Consider the following 20,603-nt stretch of genomic DNA (forward strand, 5'->3'; position numbering starts at 1 on the left):
CAAACTCATGGACGCAGTGGTAATGGCAGTGGTCTTATGTAAGGTACAATTTGGGATACTATAATTTCTGAATTTTCTCTGTTCTTGACTGACGTACGGACAAATCATATTCAACAAATTTCTTTTCTCATCAAAACTTATCTCTTTGTAGTAGAGCTTTTATTATTATTATTTAACTCTTTATTTGTACACCACTATGAAGTTAGGAAAAAAAAACAGAAATACAAAGACAGAAGTAGAATACAAAAGGCGGCCTTATCGCTTAGTAGCGACCTCTGCCAGGCAACCTTTGGATTAGGACAAGATGAGCGAGAGCGGACAGGTGGTGTTAAATTTAATATCTAGTAGAGCATTATGTGGCAATATTCGTCCAAGTTAGTATTGCCGACATGGTTATATCTGCCGAAGTGTAGCATTGCTGAGCTCAGGTCTGAAAAACATGGTGACCGCTGTAATTACAGACAGGTGAAGCTTAACACTTACGCTTTGGGTTGATTGACACAGACGTGTTGCTTGCTGTTTCTCAGTTACCATCAAGTCAGCATCTGCTTGTTCTGTCAATTATGACAAAGGCCAACCTGCAGTAATAAAATATGAAAAATGCCTATTCCCAACGGCCAACGATGGACGTCCACAACATCCACAGTTTGAGGTAATGAACCTAATAGTATTATAAACGTTAAAGTTTGTAATGAATACTCTGAACCTGGATTATTGAAGCTGAACATTAAAAAAACAGAAATAGAACTAACAGAAAAATACAGTAAGCAAATATCAAACATCTATCCTAAATTAATATCATAAGTACACTTATAATTAATCAGCTAAGTAGTTGCCTACATAACCAAGCGGTGACCTTAATCGTACAGATTTTATTCTTGTACCGATTGGAGTGTTTATTAATCAATTAAATATTCCCCGAATCAATCAACCGCTCACAAGTAACTTAATATTCAATTAACGGCTTAACATATCTAATAGATACGTGGGATGTCCTTTCGGAGTTACGAGTAGGTACCTATTACGGTGACAAACAAACGAGGCCACTCACGCGTTATTATAAATACATTAGACAATCTAACACGTGTATTGTAAGTATTCATTATCGTTTTTAAGGTTCCTTACCTTTTTATTTATAAACGGTGCCCTTAAATTGATATAGATATATATGTATAATGTATATACCTATATATATATATATAAGATCATAAAAGATTCTAGATTCACTTATTTTTTATATTTATTTATTTATTAAGCTCTAACAACATGGATATTACATGTTTTTAAAATAGAGCACACACACGAAAATGGTCTGATATGCACGTCAATTTCAAGTGCACATAACAAGCGTCATGTAAACTTAATTTGACAAAAAATTCAATTCCTGATTAGTGTTCTGTGAGTTTTTTCTTAAAAGCTGTGGTTGAGTCATGGAAGATATCGACGCCAGGAGATTCCATATACATAAAGAGTGTTTGTGTAGCTAAATTTTCCACGTGGACGAGAATTAAAAACACACTTAACAGTAGCAAAACAAGGCTGGGTTCAGTTTACACAATTTTTTTTTTTATGAAATAAGGTCTAATGTTAAAAGCATAAAAAGCTAAGCCGTCTAAAAATTCTCACGGAAAACGCACATAAAATATACATCTGTACATATTTTTTTATATAAGATACTATACGGAACCCTCCCCAGGGGAATTCAACTCGCGCTTAGCCGGCTTCTTAATCCTTGGCCAGGATGAAAAACTTAAAGAGCCAATTTGTGGGTCGTAAAACCTATTTATAATAGCTCGCTCGGAACAGTAGCAGTATAACTTGTATTTATCTACGGGCGTGAATTATTTCGTGTTGTTTCCATTGGTATTTAACCGTAAGTGTTCCGAAATATATAGTCTGCAAAACATAACGGTGTGCAGGTTAGATAAAAATCCAAATGATGTTAGGTTCAATTTATGCCCGTTGTAGTATTGCCGTTCCGAGCACTTTTTTAAACGATAGTATGTTATGGTTTAACTGAATGCATGAATGAATTAACTAAGTAATGTATTCGAATCTTGAACGACATCCCTTTATCTCTTTCCCAGCGGTGTTACAGGGCTAAATCACTTGGGGTTTTAGCTTCGTCGGTAGCATCCAAACTATGATACCTATAGAGTATAGGGCATACAAGAAACCAGCAAACCATTGGAGAGATCTTATGAAACCTATTTCCACATCAGACCAGCTTCAAAAAATAAATAACAAGGTAGTTAATTAAATACAAGTCTTGATGGGAAGGAAAGAAAAGCATACATCAGTTAAACAAACAAATTTCGTTTGAAGGAAATTTAGAGGCTTACCTTCTCAGGCTACAAAACTATTGTGTTTTTTTCCTGACAAACACAACCTTGACTACTTTGTAATTTGAACTACGTGGCGATTTTTTCAACACCCCTCCAGCTTGTAATATCGAGTGTAATTATGACCGACCGGGCCCATTAGGGCCCGCCGCCATTAATTTATTATAATAAGGCCCAACTGCCAACTGCATTTGTTCGACCGTGAAAATTATTATCATTAGTGGGCAATAATGTTTCTGTAAAACGTCAAGCTGCCATTAACCTTATCAATATCGTTTTAGAACTGAAGTGCTTACTAAAATATAGTTTGTTTAAACTCAAAATTCCGGATAGGTATAGAAATGGTGGATTTATTGCTAGAAAAATTGGAATAAGTTGGAATTTGCTGTAAATTTCAGTTTCGGTTACTGATGTTCTGAAGCGTTAAATAATAGAATTTTGAGTATTATGAAATTTAAGCTTAATTTTCTATACTCCGCGAACAGCAGCAGAATCTGTATGGTGTAATTTATATATACTTACGTATACTCCACACCATACAGATCCCTGGCAATTTACCCTCTACGCACGTTTCGCTCCGAAACCGGAGCATCCTCAGATGTTGACTTTACAATGAATAATTGTTACTTAACAATGAATAATTGTTACTTAACAATTATTCATTTTAAAAATTGTTAACAATTAACAACGCATTGAAGTAATTATAAATTACACCGTACAGATTCTGCTGCTGTTCGCGGAGTTTACCAAGTTAAGCTTAATTTTCATAATATATTATGGATTTCTGCAAAGTAGCGCCTGCTTCAATCCAATATTTAGTATTTTGAGGTTTATGATCAGAGTAAACTAGGTGTTTCTGGGGTGTTATTATTATTTTTAAAACATTATTATTTAATTTCCTTAATTATGAGCTGTGGTAAAAAATTTGGTTATGTTTGACAAATAGCTATTTGATTACCCAGAACATATACATAAGTATCACATTAAGGTATACATACTGAAATAATACCGTGTAGCATATCAAAAATACAGTTAGTCCCCTTCTGTTTACCGAGTTTGTCTTATGAGGTCACTAAGTTCATATAACCAAGAACGGGCAGCAAGCAGCCTTCTTGGTGCTACTACTATTTTATTGTTATGGGTAATCTCCCGTTGGAAGAGGCCTTTAGTCCATCAGTGAACTAGTGTCTATAGCTGATACCAAAAAAATCATTTTTGAACCTACTCAAATATAGGTTAGCTTCTTAAACCTGATGGTTGCAATGATCTATATAAATAGACTGTGCAAATGTACGTTGGTATGAACGCGTAATTCAGGCTTAGTGAAGCTTAACTAAAATTCTAAGACTGAGTACAAAAAATAAAGGCTTATGCGGGAAAGTACGCGGATCGGTTACATAGACCTACCACCGGTCTACCGGTTACGCCTCAAAGATTTCATTACTGCTAAAGTATTAAATTTTATATTAACCATCTTGCTAAATACAAATTCACATACGTATTAAATAAAATACCTATATATCTTAGGCAACACGGACGAACAATTAAAACTGTTTAATTTTCTTAAATATTCGTTAATAAAATATGTAGTCTATTTTATTAAGAAAGAAAATTCCAATAAATTGATTTCTTTTGAGACAGCATATATAACCAGTACGAGCGACGTTTTCTGGCAGCGGTACCAATCACTCGTTTGGTCATTTTCTCTAGTGAAAAAAAATCCGGTCGGTTGTGAAAAAGCCTAAATGGATTTTAGTTTACTTGCACATTGTTTTTTTTAATACTGAGTAAAATTCTTCTCTACCTTATAAATGAAATGTGCAAAATTAAAATAACATGTTGACATCTCTCAATAATTCACCATCGTGCTGCTTAGGTTTCCAGCAAGGAACGTTGCAATGCACGGCACACGGCAGCGAGCGCTAAGGGCTCCTGCAGACGTGTGTGTGACGATGCGATCTACACGTAGACAATTCATGTATCACTAACGGATGATAATCAAAGACACTATACAATTATGCATACCAGAATCTTTTTTATTTTTTTTAGTAATAATTGACGGACCAAGTAAATGGCCTATCTGATGGTAAGTGGGAAACCATCGCCTATAAACAGAGCAACACTTCACAGGGCATGCAAGGAGCACGTCCTGCAACATGCCGCCCTGCGTCCATCAATTTGAGGCGTACGTGTTTAGCCTCATGTGCCTGTAAATATACCGGAAAACACGCCCGATAGACCGAAACACAGCGTTGCAGCAATGCTGTTTAGCGGCAGAAATAAGCATTGTGTTAGCTGTTAAAAAGCTCTAATACTACTAAAAAGCTATAACGTACGCTCTACGTAATAATAAGACTCGGTTTAAAAAGCAAGCGTAAGCCGTGCGCACCTTGTAGATCAACGTTGACACGCTACGCGTCTACCAACAACGGTGATCTGAAAACTGGTCCCCCACATAAACAAGCCTTCACATTCATCTTTGTGCATGCTCTTCAATAGTTTAAAGGAGTACACTCCTGTTAAATATAAGATAGGATATATTAGGTATATATTAAGTATATTATTAGGATATTATTTCCACCTGTGTGCCTAGTTCCGAAAGGGGATAAAAAATTAAAAATACATTTTGACCTTTCACCGTGAAGAAAATGCCTTGATGATGCTCATAGCCGTGCAACGTGGCTTTAAAGAGCATTAACACACGTCGTTTGTGTGCGTTATATAGAATTTACCGACTTTTAACGTAGTGCAAAAGACGCGTGTTAATGCATCTAAAAAGAATGTCGTCGTGTGTAAGCGCCCTTAGTGCGTGGGTGGTAAACCGCAACGCGTACACTCGGCTGCGCTAATTCCCTCCGCATTATACCTATAATCTCGTGTAGTATTTACTTATTTGAACGGCGATATTGTGGCTAACTTTTTAAACGCACTATACTTGCCTTAGTTTTCAAAATAATGTCTCTGAACGAAACGTGAAATAACATTAAGCTTGCTACGATAGTAAAATATTAAATCAATGTGAAATAACGTATTCAGTTAGGCTCTGGTCAATTTATAGGTGCTCGCAGTTGAAGTGTGACAACGTTTGTTACACCTAAGGCTTTTAAAGTGTGGCAAAACCACACTTTAAAAGCCTTTTTTTACTACACAGGAGGAATCCTCGTGGACACCCAGCGGCGCTAGGTAGTGCCGGACTTTTACCGGCTACAACCCCCCTGTCACCTCGTTGACTGTGTACCCGCCTTTCGGCCTAAAACACGACAACGATTTTGAAATTTTTCATGGTCTTGTCTTACACCTTTTTTCTTCTTTCTCTTTTACCTGTACTTTGAACGCCTTATGTAGCGACGAACACATATAAGTTACCATTTTCGATTGTTAATCAAATCTTGGTACAAGTGCAAAATGGTGTAATTTTACAAGATTTATGTCAATTTATAGAAGAAAAACTGAATTTTGGAACACATGCATTATTTATTAAACTGGTCTCCTTTAAAATTGTTTTGCAACTCCACCGGCAAACTTATGAAATAATACTTTAAATCTTGCTTAACTCTACAGTGTAGAGTCTACACTGCTTTACTTGTGTCTATTTGGCAAATAGCTTACATTATCATGACCAAGATTAAGTACCTTTAGCGCTAGGCTCTGATTCTGTATGACACTCAAACCATATCGTGACGTCAAAATAACACCTTGCTATATGCGGCAATTGTCAAGATCCACGTCACAAAAGCTGCTAGTTATACCTACTGGCTGATGTTGCTGATTGAATAACTCGTAACAGTTGTTAAAACAGAGTGTAAAAATTCAAATTAACTTTGTTTCATCACTCTGATGTTAGTGGTTTAAATCTCTAATATATAATCTCTACAAATCTAAATCTAAATCTAAATTAATCAAACCGCTTAATGCATGAATTATAAAATTAAAGGTTAACACATTACAATTGAAGGCATTTATTGATGAAATTAAATCAAAACAATGAAGAAAATCTAATAAACTTTATTGTAGGTACACCATGCACAAAGTAATAATAAACAGTATTTAAATTAAATAAATAATACAATAGACGGCCTTATCACTAATAAAAATTCGTCATCATCATCAAAGCTCTGGGTGGGCCTTGGCTTGGTCAAGCATATTTCTCCATTTGAGGCGGTCAGAAGCTACTTCTTTCCAGCTCCGAACTCCCAGAACCCTCATATCCCTCTCAACTTCATCACTCCACCGACCCGTAGGTCGTCCTCGGCCTCTACGCCCCTCCAAAGTGCCCTCCATAAACCTCTTTGGCGCTCTCGTGCCTTCCATGCGTTGCACATGCCCTGCCCATTGCAGTCTTAACAGTTTGATAGTTTTGACGGTTCTTTAAATAGTTCGTATAGCGCGTGATTGTACCGAATGCGCCAAAAACCATTATCCTGCATAGCACCAAACACTCGTCGCAAGACCTTTCGTTCGAAAATGAGCAGACTGTTTTCGTCTTTCTTGCTTAAGACCACTAAAAATTAATGTCATGAAAATAATTTTATGTCACTTTCAATAATCTAAATCCAACTTTAGATAGCGCATTTAAACAGCGAAAGCAGGTTTAGTTCTTTGAAACATCTTATTACCAGCAGCCACCATCTGACGATCTCCCTGGCGCGGAGGTGAGCACTGTAGTTTTAAGTTGGAGGTCCCGGATTCGATTTGGGGATTTAAAATTTATGAATTTTCTCTGGTGGCTTCGGCCGTAGTACCAAACTAACGACAGACGTGCCGGTAAGCGATTTAGCGTTCCGGCACGATTTCTAAGGGTTTAATATAAATGGCAAACTCCCTAATAGGTTAGCCCGCTACCATCTACATCTTTACTTACCGCCTTGTGAGATATTACGTTTTTAAGAAGAACCTCGCCAATAGTAGCAAGATGAAGACAGTCAATCACTAGTGACGAGCGTTTGGATAGGTGCAAACGCGTTGCTTACGTGCGTGCGTATCGATATAAACAACAACAAATCTCTGTAGGATAAAAGCGCCGTCGACGCACGTTTCTAAACCGCACGCCAACAGCGCCTTTAAAAAACGTAGTCCTTAGTCAACGCGGGTCAAACTACGGGCCACGACTAGTCTACGAAACAGATAATGCAGGTAGTGTGAATAGTATTTACCTGCTCCGCGTTTTTGTTCGATGCCTCTTTGAAAAAGTGAGGTCATAAGAATCATATTTACTTATTTGAATTCGAAGTCAAAGATAAAAGCTAGTCATTAATATAATTAGGGGTTAACATATGACAGTCCGGGCGATAAGTGATAATTTTTTGTGTACTTTATCGCATACGTAAATTTTGCTTTTAACTCTTGCTAAATTATCTGGTCGGGTATAAAAAAGCACTTTAATAAACTCATATTCCGATAAACATGTTAATTTTTTATGCTTGATATGATTTTTTCTTCGTAATACGTACCTACCTACCTACGTATCATTCTATTTAAATAAAGGGTTATAGGTACTTGAAGTATGATAAAATTTCGTTGAAAAAAGGATAGTAATTTATCAGGACCTAAGTATTGTTTGAATTGATTATCGCAATAAATTATTATATATGTGTCACTAGGTTGTATTAAACGGCTTAGTGTGATTAAATTGCTTAGTTACCACAGCTTTCTTAAAGAAGTTTCTTAGTAAACTAGTTTGCAATTTCCTAAAACCGTTAAAAAATAAAGAAAATATCACCATCATCATTTTAGCCTTTTCTGACAGAGCTCGTCCGGAGAAGTACTTATTATTGGCATACTTATTTCTGCTACCAATGAGCTTTGACGTCTTCCGATCTGAAGCCAGGGCACAGTTGGCAACTGTGCCCTGGCTGTGTAATTCCTGGCACATGACGCTTAGCACCTACGCCTTAGGTTATTGGACCGGGCTATCTATGTCGTCCTTGCATGCGCTGCGAAGTGTCGCTCTGTTTATAGGCTATTTCTACATTTGAAAATGGCACCAATCAGCGGTCTTAATTTTTTTCCTTATGCAGTGTCACTGTTGTAGTCAGGTTTTTGACCAGTCGTGTAAATATTCACTAGGCTGACGAAACTTACTAAAACTGGGGAATTATTACCGTAGCTTACAGCAGTATTATTTTTATATTGTTGATGTTTTGTTTAAGCATTATTTTAAGTAGTCAAGGTATTTCATATAAACGGAAATTTTAAACTTATGCCCTTAGCGGTTACTCCAATCGTGTAAAATAGTCCCCTACCTTATACAGTCCTTGAACTTATATAGTCCTCTATGTTATAATAAAAAAAAAGAGAAAAGTCAGTAAATGGACTGTAGTAAGCCCCTTTGCCTAAAACGTAACATCAATAAACAAAAGAGGTGGCAATACTCGGTACATAAGCTAAAAGAGCTTTGTAACTCAAGTCTAGAGCAAGTTGTCGGAGTGACCGACGCGACGCGGTGGAGAGAGTGAAGCCCTATAGAGGGGCTTCCTGCGGTCAGCACCGCTTCCTTACTTGATTGCTTACATTACTGGCATGGATTTTATCATAATGTAAAGCGAAGCGGTGGTAGCCTAGTGGTTAGGGTTTCGGGACTGCCTTCCGGCGGGACTGAGTTCGAACCCCGGCACGCATCTCTATATTTTCGGAGTTCCGTGCGTTTTTAATTAATGCAATTAAAATGTCACTTGCTTTTACGTTGACGGAAACCTGCATGCTTGAGTTTTCTTCATAGGTTTAGGCGTGTGAAGTCTACCAATCCGCACTTGGCCAGCGTGGTGTACAACGGCCTAAAACTTTATCATTTTGGGGGGAGATCGTTGCCCTACAGTGGGTTGATGATTATCATGATAATAATGTAAAGCAAACACCATACCGCAGCGTCAAACTCGCTTTCTTATTGTGGTGAAGAGTCTCTCCTGCATAAAGAAGAAAAAGGAAAAACATTTTATCACCTACAAAACATGAAATAATACAGATAACATAAAGAAACAAGAATAAGAAATAAATTAAAAATGTAGGCATGAAAAGGCGGCCTTTTTGCTGCAAGCAGTATCTTACAGGCAGCATTGTTAACCTTTGCGCCTCTTTGTCGATAAGATATACGACTAAAGCTTACAACTGCTGGGAATAAATCTTTGGTCAAGCCGAGAATGGGTTTTGGATTTTTCTGTTCAGAAATTTAGAAAATACCTATCTCGCATTAATTGATAAGCCAATTTAACTAATACGTTTTTGTTATAGGTGTTAAAGATGACTCAGACGACGTATCAAGCAAGTCATGTGGTGGAGATGCTTCCGCTCTTTCGAAAAAGCAGAGGAAAGCTAGAACAGCGTTTACGGACCACCAGCTGCAGACCCTGGAAAAGTCGTTTGAGAGGCAGAAGTACCTCAGCGTGCAAGACCGCATGGAGCTAGCTGCTAAACTAGGCCTTACGGATACTCAAGTCAAAACTTGGTATCAAAATAGAAGGTAAGACACTTTGACACTTTCAATTCTTTTTCTTCCCCGTTGCACCATTGGCAAAAACTGCACCTGTATTTCTTTATAATTGCAGACAATAAATAATAATTAGATAGGTGCAAAAGTTATTGTAGGTACTACAAGATAGAAAAGTTTTCCACTGACTTCTGCAATACCTACGATTTTGAATAACTACGAAAAGTTTAATTTTCGTAGTTATTTAAAATCATATATGTGCTATGTGCTAAAACTAGCTTCTAGTCGCGAAAAAATACGTAGGTAAATGCGTCAATTTTTAGTAAGTATGTAAATGGGGGTGGACACCGATATACCTACTGAAAACATCTGCGTACGATTATTAAAAATGTAAAGTGGCAAAAAAATATTATTATCAATCTCACACTCTTCCATTTACATAAAATTAATAAGAGCGGTCTCTTTAACAAAAATACATTTATTTATATCGATCTTTCGTTCAATAAAGATTGCAATAGATACGTCGCTGTTAATGAAATGGACAATACATGCAACATGTGAACTCTCAAATTAGTACCTAAAATAAAGGAGAAAAGGAAAATTACATTGGTAATTAGTATCTAACGATAATTTGAAGTTCATAAATGCAGTGCGCTGTGGAACTCTCTCCATGTGATATTAAATTCCCTTTAGTTTACATGAAAATTGTGTAGAAATACTATTAAGTATTATACCTCCCACACCGTAATGGGTTTATAAAACTGAATACGTGTAAGACGATTCGAATGAAGAAAGCAATTATCGAATGCTACTCTACTTGAACCTAAGGTGCAAGCGATCCGCGTTTCGAAAAAAAGAATCTACGTTCTACATAATGTTTTCAAGAAGCAAAATAAAAACTCTTTTTGAAGTATGTTTGTAAGTTATTTATATTCATCATCGTACATCATCATACATCGTATCGTGTTGTTCAAAAATCTTGTTATTTCATAAGATAAACTAAAGCACCTTTAACAATTCAGAAAAATATTATGTGCGTTTAAAAACCTGCATGCTTTAAAGTTCTGTAAACAACCAATATCTAACAATAGGTACGCGCTGGGCGCGCTAGTGGACTGTAGCTTTCTCATTCTGTACCTACTAAAATTTATCAACAATTAAACCCTGCACCTACATCAAGCAAAAGCGAAATAACAATGCGGGCTGGAAATGCAAAGGGGAAAATTAAGCGTATGCGCAATAACGGGGAACCGCTAGTTAGAAATAAAATTGTTAGCTTCTCTATTTATAAAATTACCTTGCATGTGTTTTGCAAAAATTCGAAACTGACTGGCTTGACTGAATTGATCATATTTTGTTAATTTCAATATAGGGGTGGTTCAGGAACAAAGGATATTAAAAACCCAAAGAACAGCCAAAGTGTAAAATATTATATCAGAAATGCTTCTTCACAATACTTGAATTAAATTAGGAACTTTAGGTGTTAAGATGTTTACTGAGTTATCATGTATTTTATATAGGGAACCTAAATTACGCTTAAGCCAATGAATTACGGCAGCGACTATTCATGACGTAGTTCGTGAGATAGTCGGCAATCTCACAGAGCGTGCTGAGTCAGCATCTCTGGTAACACAGCTACCAGTGCGCGACGCGGTTATCCGAATCTATTAAAGCGTCTATGTTTGCGACTATATTCATTCAATTGTCAACGACAGAATAAAACAATATCTTATAGTAAAATTGAAATTTAGATTTTTCTCCTATATCGTCTGTATAGGATTACAAACATTTTTTTTGAAGTAAAAATTCTTTAGGCGCTACTAGGGATTAATTCAGATTTTTTTTTGACGGAAGTAACGCTTACTATAGACGTCTGTGTGGTTTCCGCTATGTCATATACTCCACGCTTCTTGACTTATAAGCCAGCTTTTAAATTGCAAAGTTTTTTGAAATTCTCTAAATATACTGATTTATTATTTTTGTAATAAATAAATAAATAATTTATTTATTTTCTGACGATTACGACATTCTATAATATTCAATGACAAGGTTATATTGACATGTGCTGATCTAACCTTCAATTTTCTACTCTCAATTATTATATTTAACAAATGAAAATATGTATTTATAAAATGTGAAAGTGATTTTAAAGAATTTAAAATATAATTAAAATGAAATAGTGAATATTAAATGAAATGGCGGATCCCAGAAACATTTTACTCTTTCATCAATAAATAATAAAAAAAGTTTTACTTCAATCGCGTAAAGGTTACGCACACACTTTTTTTTTGAATTCAATAATTATTCTTATAAATTGGTGTTTGACTTCATGTTGTATTTTTATTGTTATTTATTGATATTGGAATATAAAATCTACATAGTTTTGATAGCAAAAAACTGAGGCCTTTCCTATCGGATACGGAATTATTTCTATGGGCTGAAAACATTTTCCTTTTAGCCAGATCTGGCCAACGGAAAGGCCTCAGTTTTTTGCTATGAAAATTATGTAGACTTTATATTCCAATATCAATAACTAACAATAAAAATAATAAAAATACAACATATTCAGCCATTGCTACATGAAAAAGTAACAAACATCCAAACATGCAAACTTTCTCATTTAATTAGTTTTATTATTCAAATCATTAAAAAAATCTTTCATATTTACACTTAACCCAATTATTTCCATTCAAATTGCACCCAACTATTATAAGGAACTCATTATAAATCACTTAACAAGGTTCGTCATCGACTGTGCCCAAAGCGGTTATTTCAAAAACAAACGTCAATAATTAGACCTTTGCCGCCGCCGACCATGCCACCTTCTAGATGCCACATAAAAACTGACTAACTAAAAAACTCCGACTACCTCAGGGTTTCTATTGCCTCTTTTTATTAATTTTCAGTTTATCTAACTGACGTAGGTATATTATTAAATTGTAGATGCGTTTAGTTTTTACTGGTAATAATTAACCATTATAAATGTTAAACTAAAAGTTTTTATCGAAATCTTTGCAAAATGAATGTATAAAATACCTCATAATATCGTTTATAACGTTCTTGTTGCAAATGATAATCCTGTTTTAGAGACGGTTACTAATGTTAGTTTTTGTAAATATATACAATATGAATATCTGATATAACAGCTAATGTAGGTACATATGTACTTCGACTTATTAGTGGATCTGTTTATAGCCATATCAGTATTGTTTTAAATGTATTTATTTATATAACATTTCCGTCATAAAACATTAAGGTAGAGAATAAGCTCCATATTATACTGTTTATATATGTATAAACTTAGATCACGCGAATCCCTTCGTGCCAAATTTAAAGAAATAGGTATACTTACAGTAGCCTCGCAATATATTTTTAATAATATAATCTTTCCTAAACAAAACATAAGTAATTATAAACAAAAAGTCTATATCATATAGTAAGTCGACTGTTACTAGAAACGGACATAAATTAGTGATATCTGAATATCGTCTGAGAAAAGTACAGAAATCGTTTGTGGGGATGGGTATACGCTTTTATAACATGATACCGAAGGTAATATTAGATCTACCTTTACCTAAGTTTAAACAATATATTAAAACACATTTAACCAATCGTGGTTACTACACGATTGATAAATTCCTTAACGACAGGGCTGCTTGGAAGCAGGCCACTCCGTTCTCATCCCTCGCAAAACAGAAAAATTCTAAAGATTGTTAAACTATAAAATAATGTTGGAAAAGAGCAATCTGCTGAGTTCTTAGCCATCCGAACCGGTGGTAGAGCCACTACATACAGACTGACTTGACGTTTCAAAAGTGCTAATTGGTACTTAAGTTAGATAAGGTACCTACTAGATCTAAAATTAAGTATGTATTGGCATAAAATTACTTTCATGACATAAATCTAATCAACAATGTACCTAAACCTCTAATTTAATAACGTTTGCACTCTAACAAATTTGTCTCGAAAAGTAAATTATAAAAAATGCTCTGTAGTTATTTTAGCATTAAAACATTCTAAGATGTGTGAATAATTATGTGACAGGATAATATAGTGTTTATATTGTCTTTGTGACAACTGACAGGGTACCTTCAACAGGCTACGAAACCTACGGAATCCGTTGTATTGATTCTATACCCTGAGTGTACCGCTAAGTTACGTGATAGCCAAAATTATATCAAAATCCATTCAATACAGTTTTTTGCTATTGTCGTATAAACGGTTAGAAAAAATTCTATTAACTGTTTCATTGTCTGTGATCTGTTTTTCCATTTTGTCTCGTTATTCGTGAAAGTCGGGTGCATTTGTAATCAGGGTTTAAAAAAAGTTGATAAAAGTATTTATGGCCATTTAACAAAATCTATACGTATATACGTTTGGAACTGAACGTGAAGAGAATACTTTGTTCCTCTCTTTTACCGAATTTATGTAGGCCAAATAACTCTGAATAGTATTTGGAGATCGCTGATCTAGACATAATTTGCGCACGTAGCACTGTCAAATTTTCCGTTGTTAAAGTTGGTGAACGCTAAAATTTTTAATACATATTAATATAATCGCTCTGATTTCGACCACTGAGCAAACCTATCATAGAATCAAATAAAAAAAAACAAATGCGGTCTAACAAATGCGGTAAAACAATCTCCTTTAGACAACCTTTATTAAGGAAATATACCTAATTCTTAATTGATAATTACTTCATTACTAGTGAAGTAAGAATAAGTCAAAAGCAACTTAACTTGAATGGTTCTTTGATTAGCGTATTACGAATCTCGTAAAGTCATCGCACCTATTCCTCTTAAGTCACAGTTAGCATTAAAAAATACCAGTCGTACTTGCAAAATGTTCTGAATCGAATGCAATCAACATCATAAAACTATTAATGCTTTAATGCTGGGCGTAGCCTACTCTTTCGTAGGAAATATAATAGAAATTAGCCTCCAAGTTGTTCTAATACAGGTTGGCGGGTTAACGATGATGATGATGAGCTTATTTTAGTGATAATAAACGTTCCCCACAGCTTTAAATGTCCTCCGAGGCACTGTGGTGGAATGGAAATTTCCTTAACCATCATAAGAAAAAAAAAGGCAGGTTTATCTGTCAAGTAATTCTACTTGACAGGTAAACCTAGCTTTTTTTTGCCCCTGTGTATTCTACATGCGGTCTAACACTTCAATCCTGGGACGGTAGTTTTCAATGAACTTATTCATCATATCAACCCACTCTCAGGCATGCAAGTTTTCTAACGATGTTTTCCTGCACCGTTGAAGGAAGTGATATTATAATTGCTTCAAACGCACATAACTGGAAGCCGAAAACCGAAGCCCATACAACTAGGCTATCACCGCTTTTTCCTAATTGAATACCGGTAGCGTACTAGGTCAAAGAAATTATTGCAGTGGGAACAGCCCAGGCGCCGTACAAGATGTCCCCGCCCCGTCTGGAGCTTTTTCTATAACCACGATTTTTTGCCACGCTTTTTATCGGTTTTCTTTAATTTCGGTTAAACTAATGTTTGGGCTTCAATTTTTCGGTTCGTGAAAGGGTGTGAAATCGGAGTTAATAGGGGGCTTTAATAGCTTTTGTGTGCGGCTATTTTCATCCGTTGTTAAGCGTATGTTGGTATGTATTTATTTTCTGTAACAATATTTAATATTTTACCTGTTGTATCTCATTTGCCTCTTTTAAGGTTAACATTCAATAATAATAGTTTTTTATTTACTATATTTACAGCATAAAAACCAATGATAATATTTGATAGCGAAAAATATATATTGATGAATTTCTTAATAACTAAGTTGCTTGGAAGAAGGCCGCCCCGCTTTTATCTTACACAAAATATAAAAATGATTGCTAAATTTTAAAAAATGTTGTAGGAAAAGAATAACTATGGAGATTCTTTCCGGGTACAATGTCCCTTGTAAACCAACGCTAGAGTCATTACAAAGAAACCTTGTTGACCTAACGTTTCAAAAGTGCCTAAATAAGCTAAAATACCTGTCCGCTAAAAAATAATGCAACGCTGATTTTCAGCGGGGCACAGTAAATTTAACATAAATATACAAAAGTATGCAAGTTAAAGAAAAGTGTAAGTGAGCCTTCCGCACAAGTACCTACCTATGACAATGGTTCATAGCATGACTTTCGATTCAGAGATCTTCGCAATTAGTATATAATAATCTTCATAGTCTTTATGACGTCACACATTATTATGTAAAATCATCTTTTAGTTTTAATTCGTTTTCTTCAATTCAACAAGACTTTTAGTAGTTTTAAAAACAGGCAAGATAATTTTTCGTAATTATATTACAAAAACTAAAATTACGGTATTGTTTCTCACATTATATTATAAATTCGTACTTCACTCAAATATGCTTAAGTGTAAAAACGTATGATTTTTTTAATAAAGTTATGGTCTCACTGACCTTACAGTTGCGTGTAATGTTTCCAATATTTTCAAAAAATTATGTGCCTATTAAAAAGTCAGCATTGACGACTTATGTAAATTGCGTTAAAAAGCGATATTCTATAGGATTTTCCTCCTTAGTCGAGTCGATTGAAGTCATAATGAAGCGTAGATGTCGAAGCATTATTATAGACTACCATCTTATTATCCATTATGATACACTACAACACACTGGCCCAGTGCAGATTGGTGGACTTCACAGCTTTGAGAAATTCTCCATAAAGAGTAGATATAGTACCTACTCTACGCGTATAGGTTTTTTATCTTCAATAACACTAAGAATGTTTTGTATTCTTTATTTATTTAATATTTTTTATTTTTAGATTTAATATTTTTACAGTGGGATTCCTTTTGAAATATACCTATGCATCCTTCAATGTTATTTCGTAATTCTGTCACACTTTGTATTATCTATGTCCGAATAATCCCTCTAGGAACTCTGTCCTTTCATATATTAGGTTTTAGACAGATTTGTTGTTGATGAATTCACAGTCAAATAAATTTAACAAGAAAGTAGCAGCACAAAGCAAAAACATATTTTTCTGGTGTAAAAACATATTTTTCTGGTGTGAGTGCAAAGTTTTTCTGGTGTTAGTGCAAAGTTACACTGTTATATATAGCTTACACACGCAAGATCTTCCGTGTATTACAACACCGAATAATGCTCGGAACAAAGCCTTTACTCGGATTTGGATAACAGATTGTTGTTACGTGTGAATCAACGTCGGCACTTGACCAAAGCGTCTGCAAGTCACGGGCTCGCCGGCGCCGCCGCGCCGTTTATTATAAAGCTACCGCCGACCAAATTGATACTTTTTTACATCATTCAATAGTTTATTTACTTAATTGTTTTAAAATGATTCATTGTGTGATGATATTGAAGTGATAATTCATCTGCTACCTTTGTTAAACGAACGCCATTGAAGTTTCTAATAGTTTTTTGATTTGTTCTTGCTTTGTACGTTTTTGGGTGGATATCCTAAAATCGTACTCGTGTATCATATCATAATCATACTTTTAAAGCCTACCTACCTTTGGCATTAAAAGTACGAATAGGATTTTAGGCAATTTTGATTCGTAGTATAAGCCTACCTTTGTCTTTACAAGTACGAGTTTTACTTAACTATTAGAAACTTCCATGGCTTTCGTGGATATCATAATTCAAGTCAACAAAGTTACACGTGTCCAAACAAAAGTCTGATGTTACGAAAATCCGTCAAAAGATAAAAACACATGTGGTGCAATGTTCTCAAAAATAAGATTACTCTCAGTTTTCACTCAGTCTCTCTGTCTCAGTATCCTAGTCTTTGATAGACTTAATTCACGCGGAATGAACAAAGACTGCGATATTGGGCCTTCGTGAACAACCAACAATCAATCGCGAACGTAACAGACACATTAAATTCGAAATGGTCGTACGATTGTCCAGTCGTAAATGCATAATAAGCCCGGGGGCTATCGGCGAACATCGTTTATCGTCGTTTAGCGTCTGCGATGTGTAATCCACGATCATTATCTAATGACGCATTGTGTAATGATCTACGGATCACCGTACAATCGCCAACTAAAGCCTTTATATGTGTTCTATTCAGACTATACCACGATAGCCTACCATGGCTATAAAACTCTTCAGGGATATGACGTTAGTTAGAACTTAGAAGTGCCATGCTATAAAAAATCTTGCGAGACCAGAAATACTGGCTCATTTTTAGCACAAAGATTTGCCTTGGCTGTTCAGCGCGAAATATTATTGATTTCTATAACAATATCCTGTAAAAAAACGGCTGCCAGGTAAGCGAATTTCATGAGCTTTTCCTGAAGTCAGCTCTTATTTACAAAAGCGAGCTTCAGGAGCTTTGTCTGGAGTGAGCTGCAGGGATTTAGGAAACAGAAAAAGCTTTCCTGCCCTGAGGTATTATCTTAGCTAAGTAGTAGCTACGGTAATGATTAAGATTACAAGGACGAGAGGTCAATAACATTGCATCAGTGATATATAGTATTATTTATATAGTAGTAGTCTTATGTACGCATCAAAAGTGCCACCTATGGGCCTACTTGAATAAAGATATTTTTGACTTTGACTTTGACATAGCGACGCAAGCAGTTTTGTCTATACGACCGATTCTTTGTCTGTAATTATAAGCCGTCGTCATCATCATTATCCGCAGCTTATCACATTGCTCTCACGAGGAGAGACGGTTGTAGAGCGTAGACCCACCACGCTATTCCAATGCGGGTTGATGGGTTTTACCGACCTTTGTTACAAGTTACAGTTAGTATACAGGACCGACGCATTAACGTGCTCTCCGAGACAGTTTATCTAACTAAGATGGTACTGAACATTCTTTAACAGTCTATTCACAAAACTTAACAATTTTTGGCCCGCCCTGGTATTCGAACTGAGGACCTCGTGATTCGTAGTTAAACATAGACCCATATATATATAACTAGATCCGGGGGGCAGTTACAGATTATATACCGTAATGGTTAATTTATAGGTAAGGTAGACTGTCCTTGATCAACGTTTAACGCCGTTTAGTGTCGGCGATGTGTAATCCGCGCTCATTACCAGACGAAGCATAATAAGCACTCTATAACGACACGCGGATCAGCGTACAATCGCCATCGAAACACCTCAGTGTACGAGCATTATAACGTCTTTTGTAAGGTTTCAAAGGCTTTTTTCGTATTTAAATTGGTTTAACGTCATTCAACCGTTGTGTTGTACAAAACGATAATAGTATTACAACTATTAATTATATCCAGTTATGTATTGTATTTAGGTGAATTTATAATAGGAACCAAATGGTTGGTCTAATGAACGCAGTTCGTAGATTCCCGAAAAAAAATCTGGGAAAATGTAAAAAAAGGGGTTTTTTATGTTAGGAAATATGCAAAAGCATTCCGATATTTCACAGTCTAGATACATAAATCCGTGGGTTCTGGTTTTACCACTAATATTTTAGAATGATCGTTAGGTTACGGCTATAGGTACCTTAAAAATAGCATTGGAGCAGCCTCTAGATTAATAGGTAAGTGTTAATAGACAAGGTATTCAGCAAATAACATTCGTTTTTACCTCGTGCGTGCAATTGGTACATTCAACAGCAAATATAAGTAGTGAGATGGGCATTTATTTTACCTAATACGATGTAAAACTTATTTTTTAATTTTTGATTCGCAATTCTTCTTTCGCAAATCTCTAATCATTTGTTTTCGTTTATGCCTAAGTTAGTATAGTAAGAAAAGCTAAGAAACAAGTACATCCCAATCTCCTAAATATTAGAAAAGAGGCCGGCTTGGCTAGCACAGGCAGGTGACAAAAATTATGTCCCCCGATTATATCCTCTGACAGGGAATATAATTTACGTGTCCTCCTGCTACACGGGAACATGGATAGCAGTTACCCCCGTTTATTATTACGCATATATTATTTGGATGCTATTTTCACTTGTGTGCCAATCCTCTGAGAGTTGATAAAGCTGTGGGAGAAGATTTTTTTTTATCCTTTCCCCGGGGAGATAATTGTCTCATCCCAATGCTAGCTGTGATGTACCTAGCAGTGAGTGTTGATTACAAAAGGATTGGAATATCTAAAATAGGAAAACCCATCCAATACAAATTGACCGTCCGGACTGTATACGGATATATTATCTGTGTTATGCAGTAAGTAAGATAAATGCGGATTTTAGTTAATGCACAAGTTGTAAGTCATATCACTTCCAAGCCAGAGAGCTTATAGAACACAAGTCAATTATTTAGCAATACAATAATTTCTTTCAACCTTTGAAATGTGACTGCAGGAACGTGAACACACAGGGTGAAAACGAGTCAGCGTTTAAAAAATGTTTTTGCATAACTTTGTTTTTTTGTTAGCCAGTTGGAGAACTAATATCAAACATAAGCAAAAATAATATTTTTTTTTTTTAAATAAAATTAACATTTTGTTTCTTTTTAATGAAGATAACCTGGTTATTCATCATAAAGCTCAGATATAAAGTAGGCACCTACTTAAGTTCGGGCTCTGAATTTTTGCATAGGTACCTACCTACATAAATCTTAATTGCGCACTATATTAATTCTGTGAATTTAGCACCTCTTTAATTGATCGAATCCCACGGTTGGATATAGGTATCATGGTATGTACATGCAGTAGCTCTCGTTTTGCAGAATCATAGGCCCTGATTCAACTTTATTTTTAAGACAAGCGGTCGCCCACTTCTTTTCATAAATTCTTAATGTATCTCACTTTAAAAACATAGGACTTTCATGAAATCTTCAAATTGCAATTTGACTTCGTAGACATTCGTAAAAACCCTTTCTTAGTGGATATTGCAACACCTCATGTTTTTAAATGAAAGGATTTTTTTTA

At 35.4% G+C, this 20,603-nt stretch overlaps 1 protein-coding gene across 1 annotated transcript in view; it reads left to right on the forward strand.

Moving 5' to 3' along the window:
* LOC120637902 (homeobox protein B-H1-like) overlaps positions 1–20,603 on the forward strand; it is a 57,458-nt gene that overhangs the window by 28,714 nt on the left and 8,141 nt on the right. Inside the window, exon 2 of the mRNA XM_039909962.1 lies at positions 9,570–9,798. Within this exon, the coding sequence (XP_039765896.1) occupies positions 9,570–9,798 (229 nt within the window). The remainder of the gene's footprint in view (positions 1–9,569; positions 9,799–20,603) is intronic.

The sequence above is a fragment of the Pararge aegeria genome, chromosome 4 (genome assembly GCF_905163445.1).
Source record: "Pararge aegeria chromosome 4, ilParAegt1.1, whole genome shotgun sequence".
NCBI lineage: Eukaryota > Metazoa > Arthropoda > Insecta > Lepidoptera > Nymphalidae > Pararge > Pararge aegeria.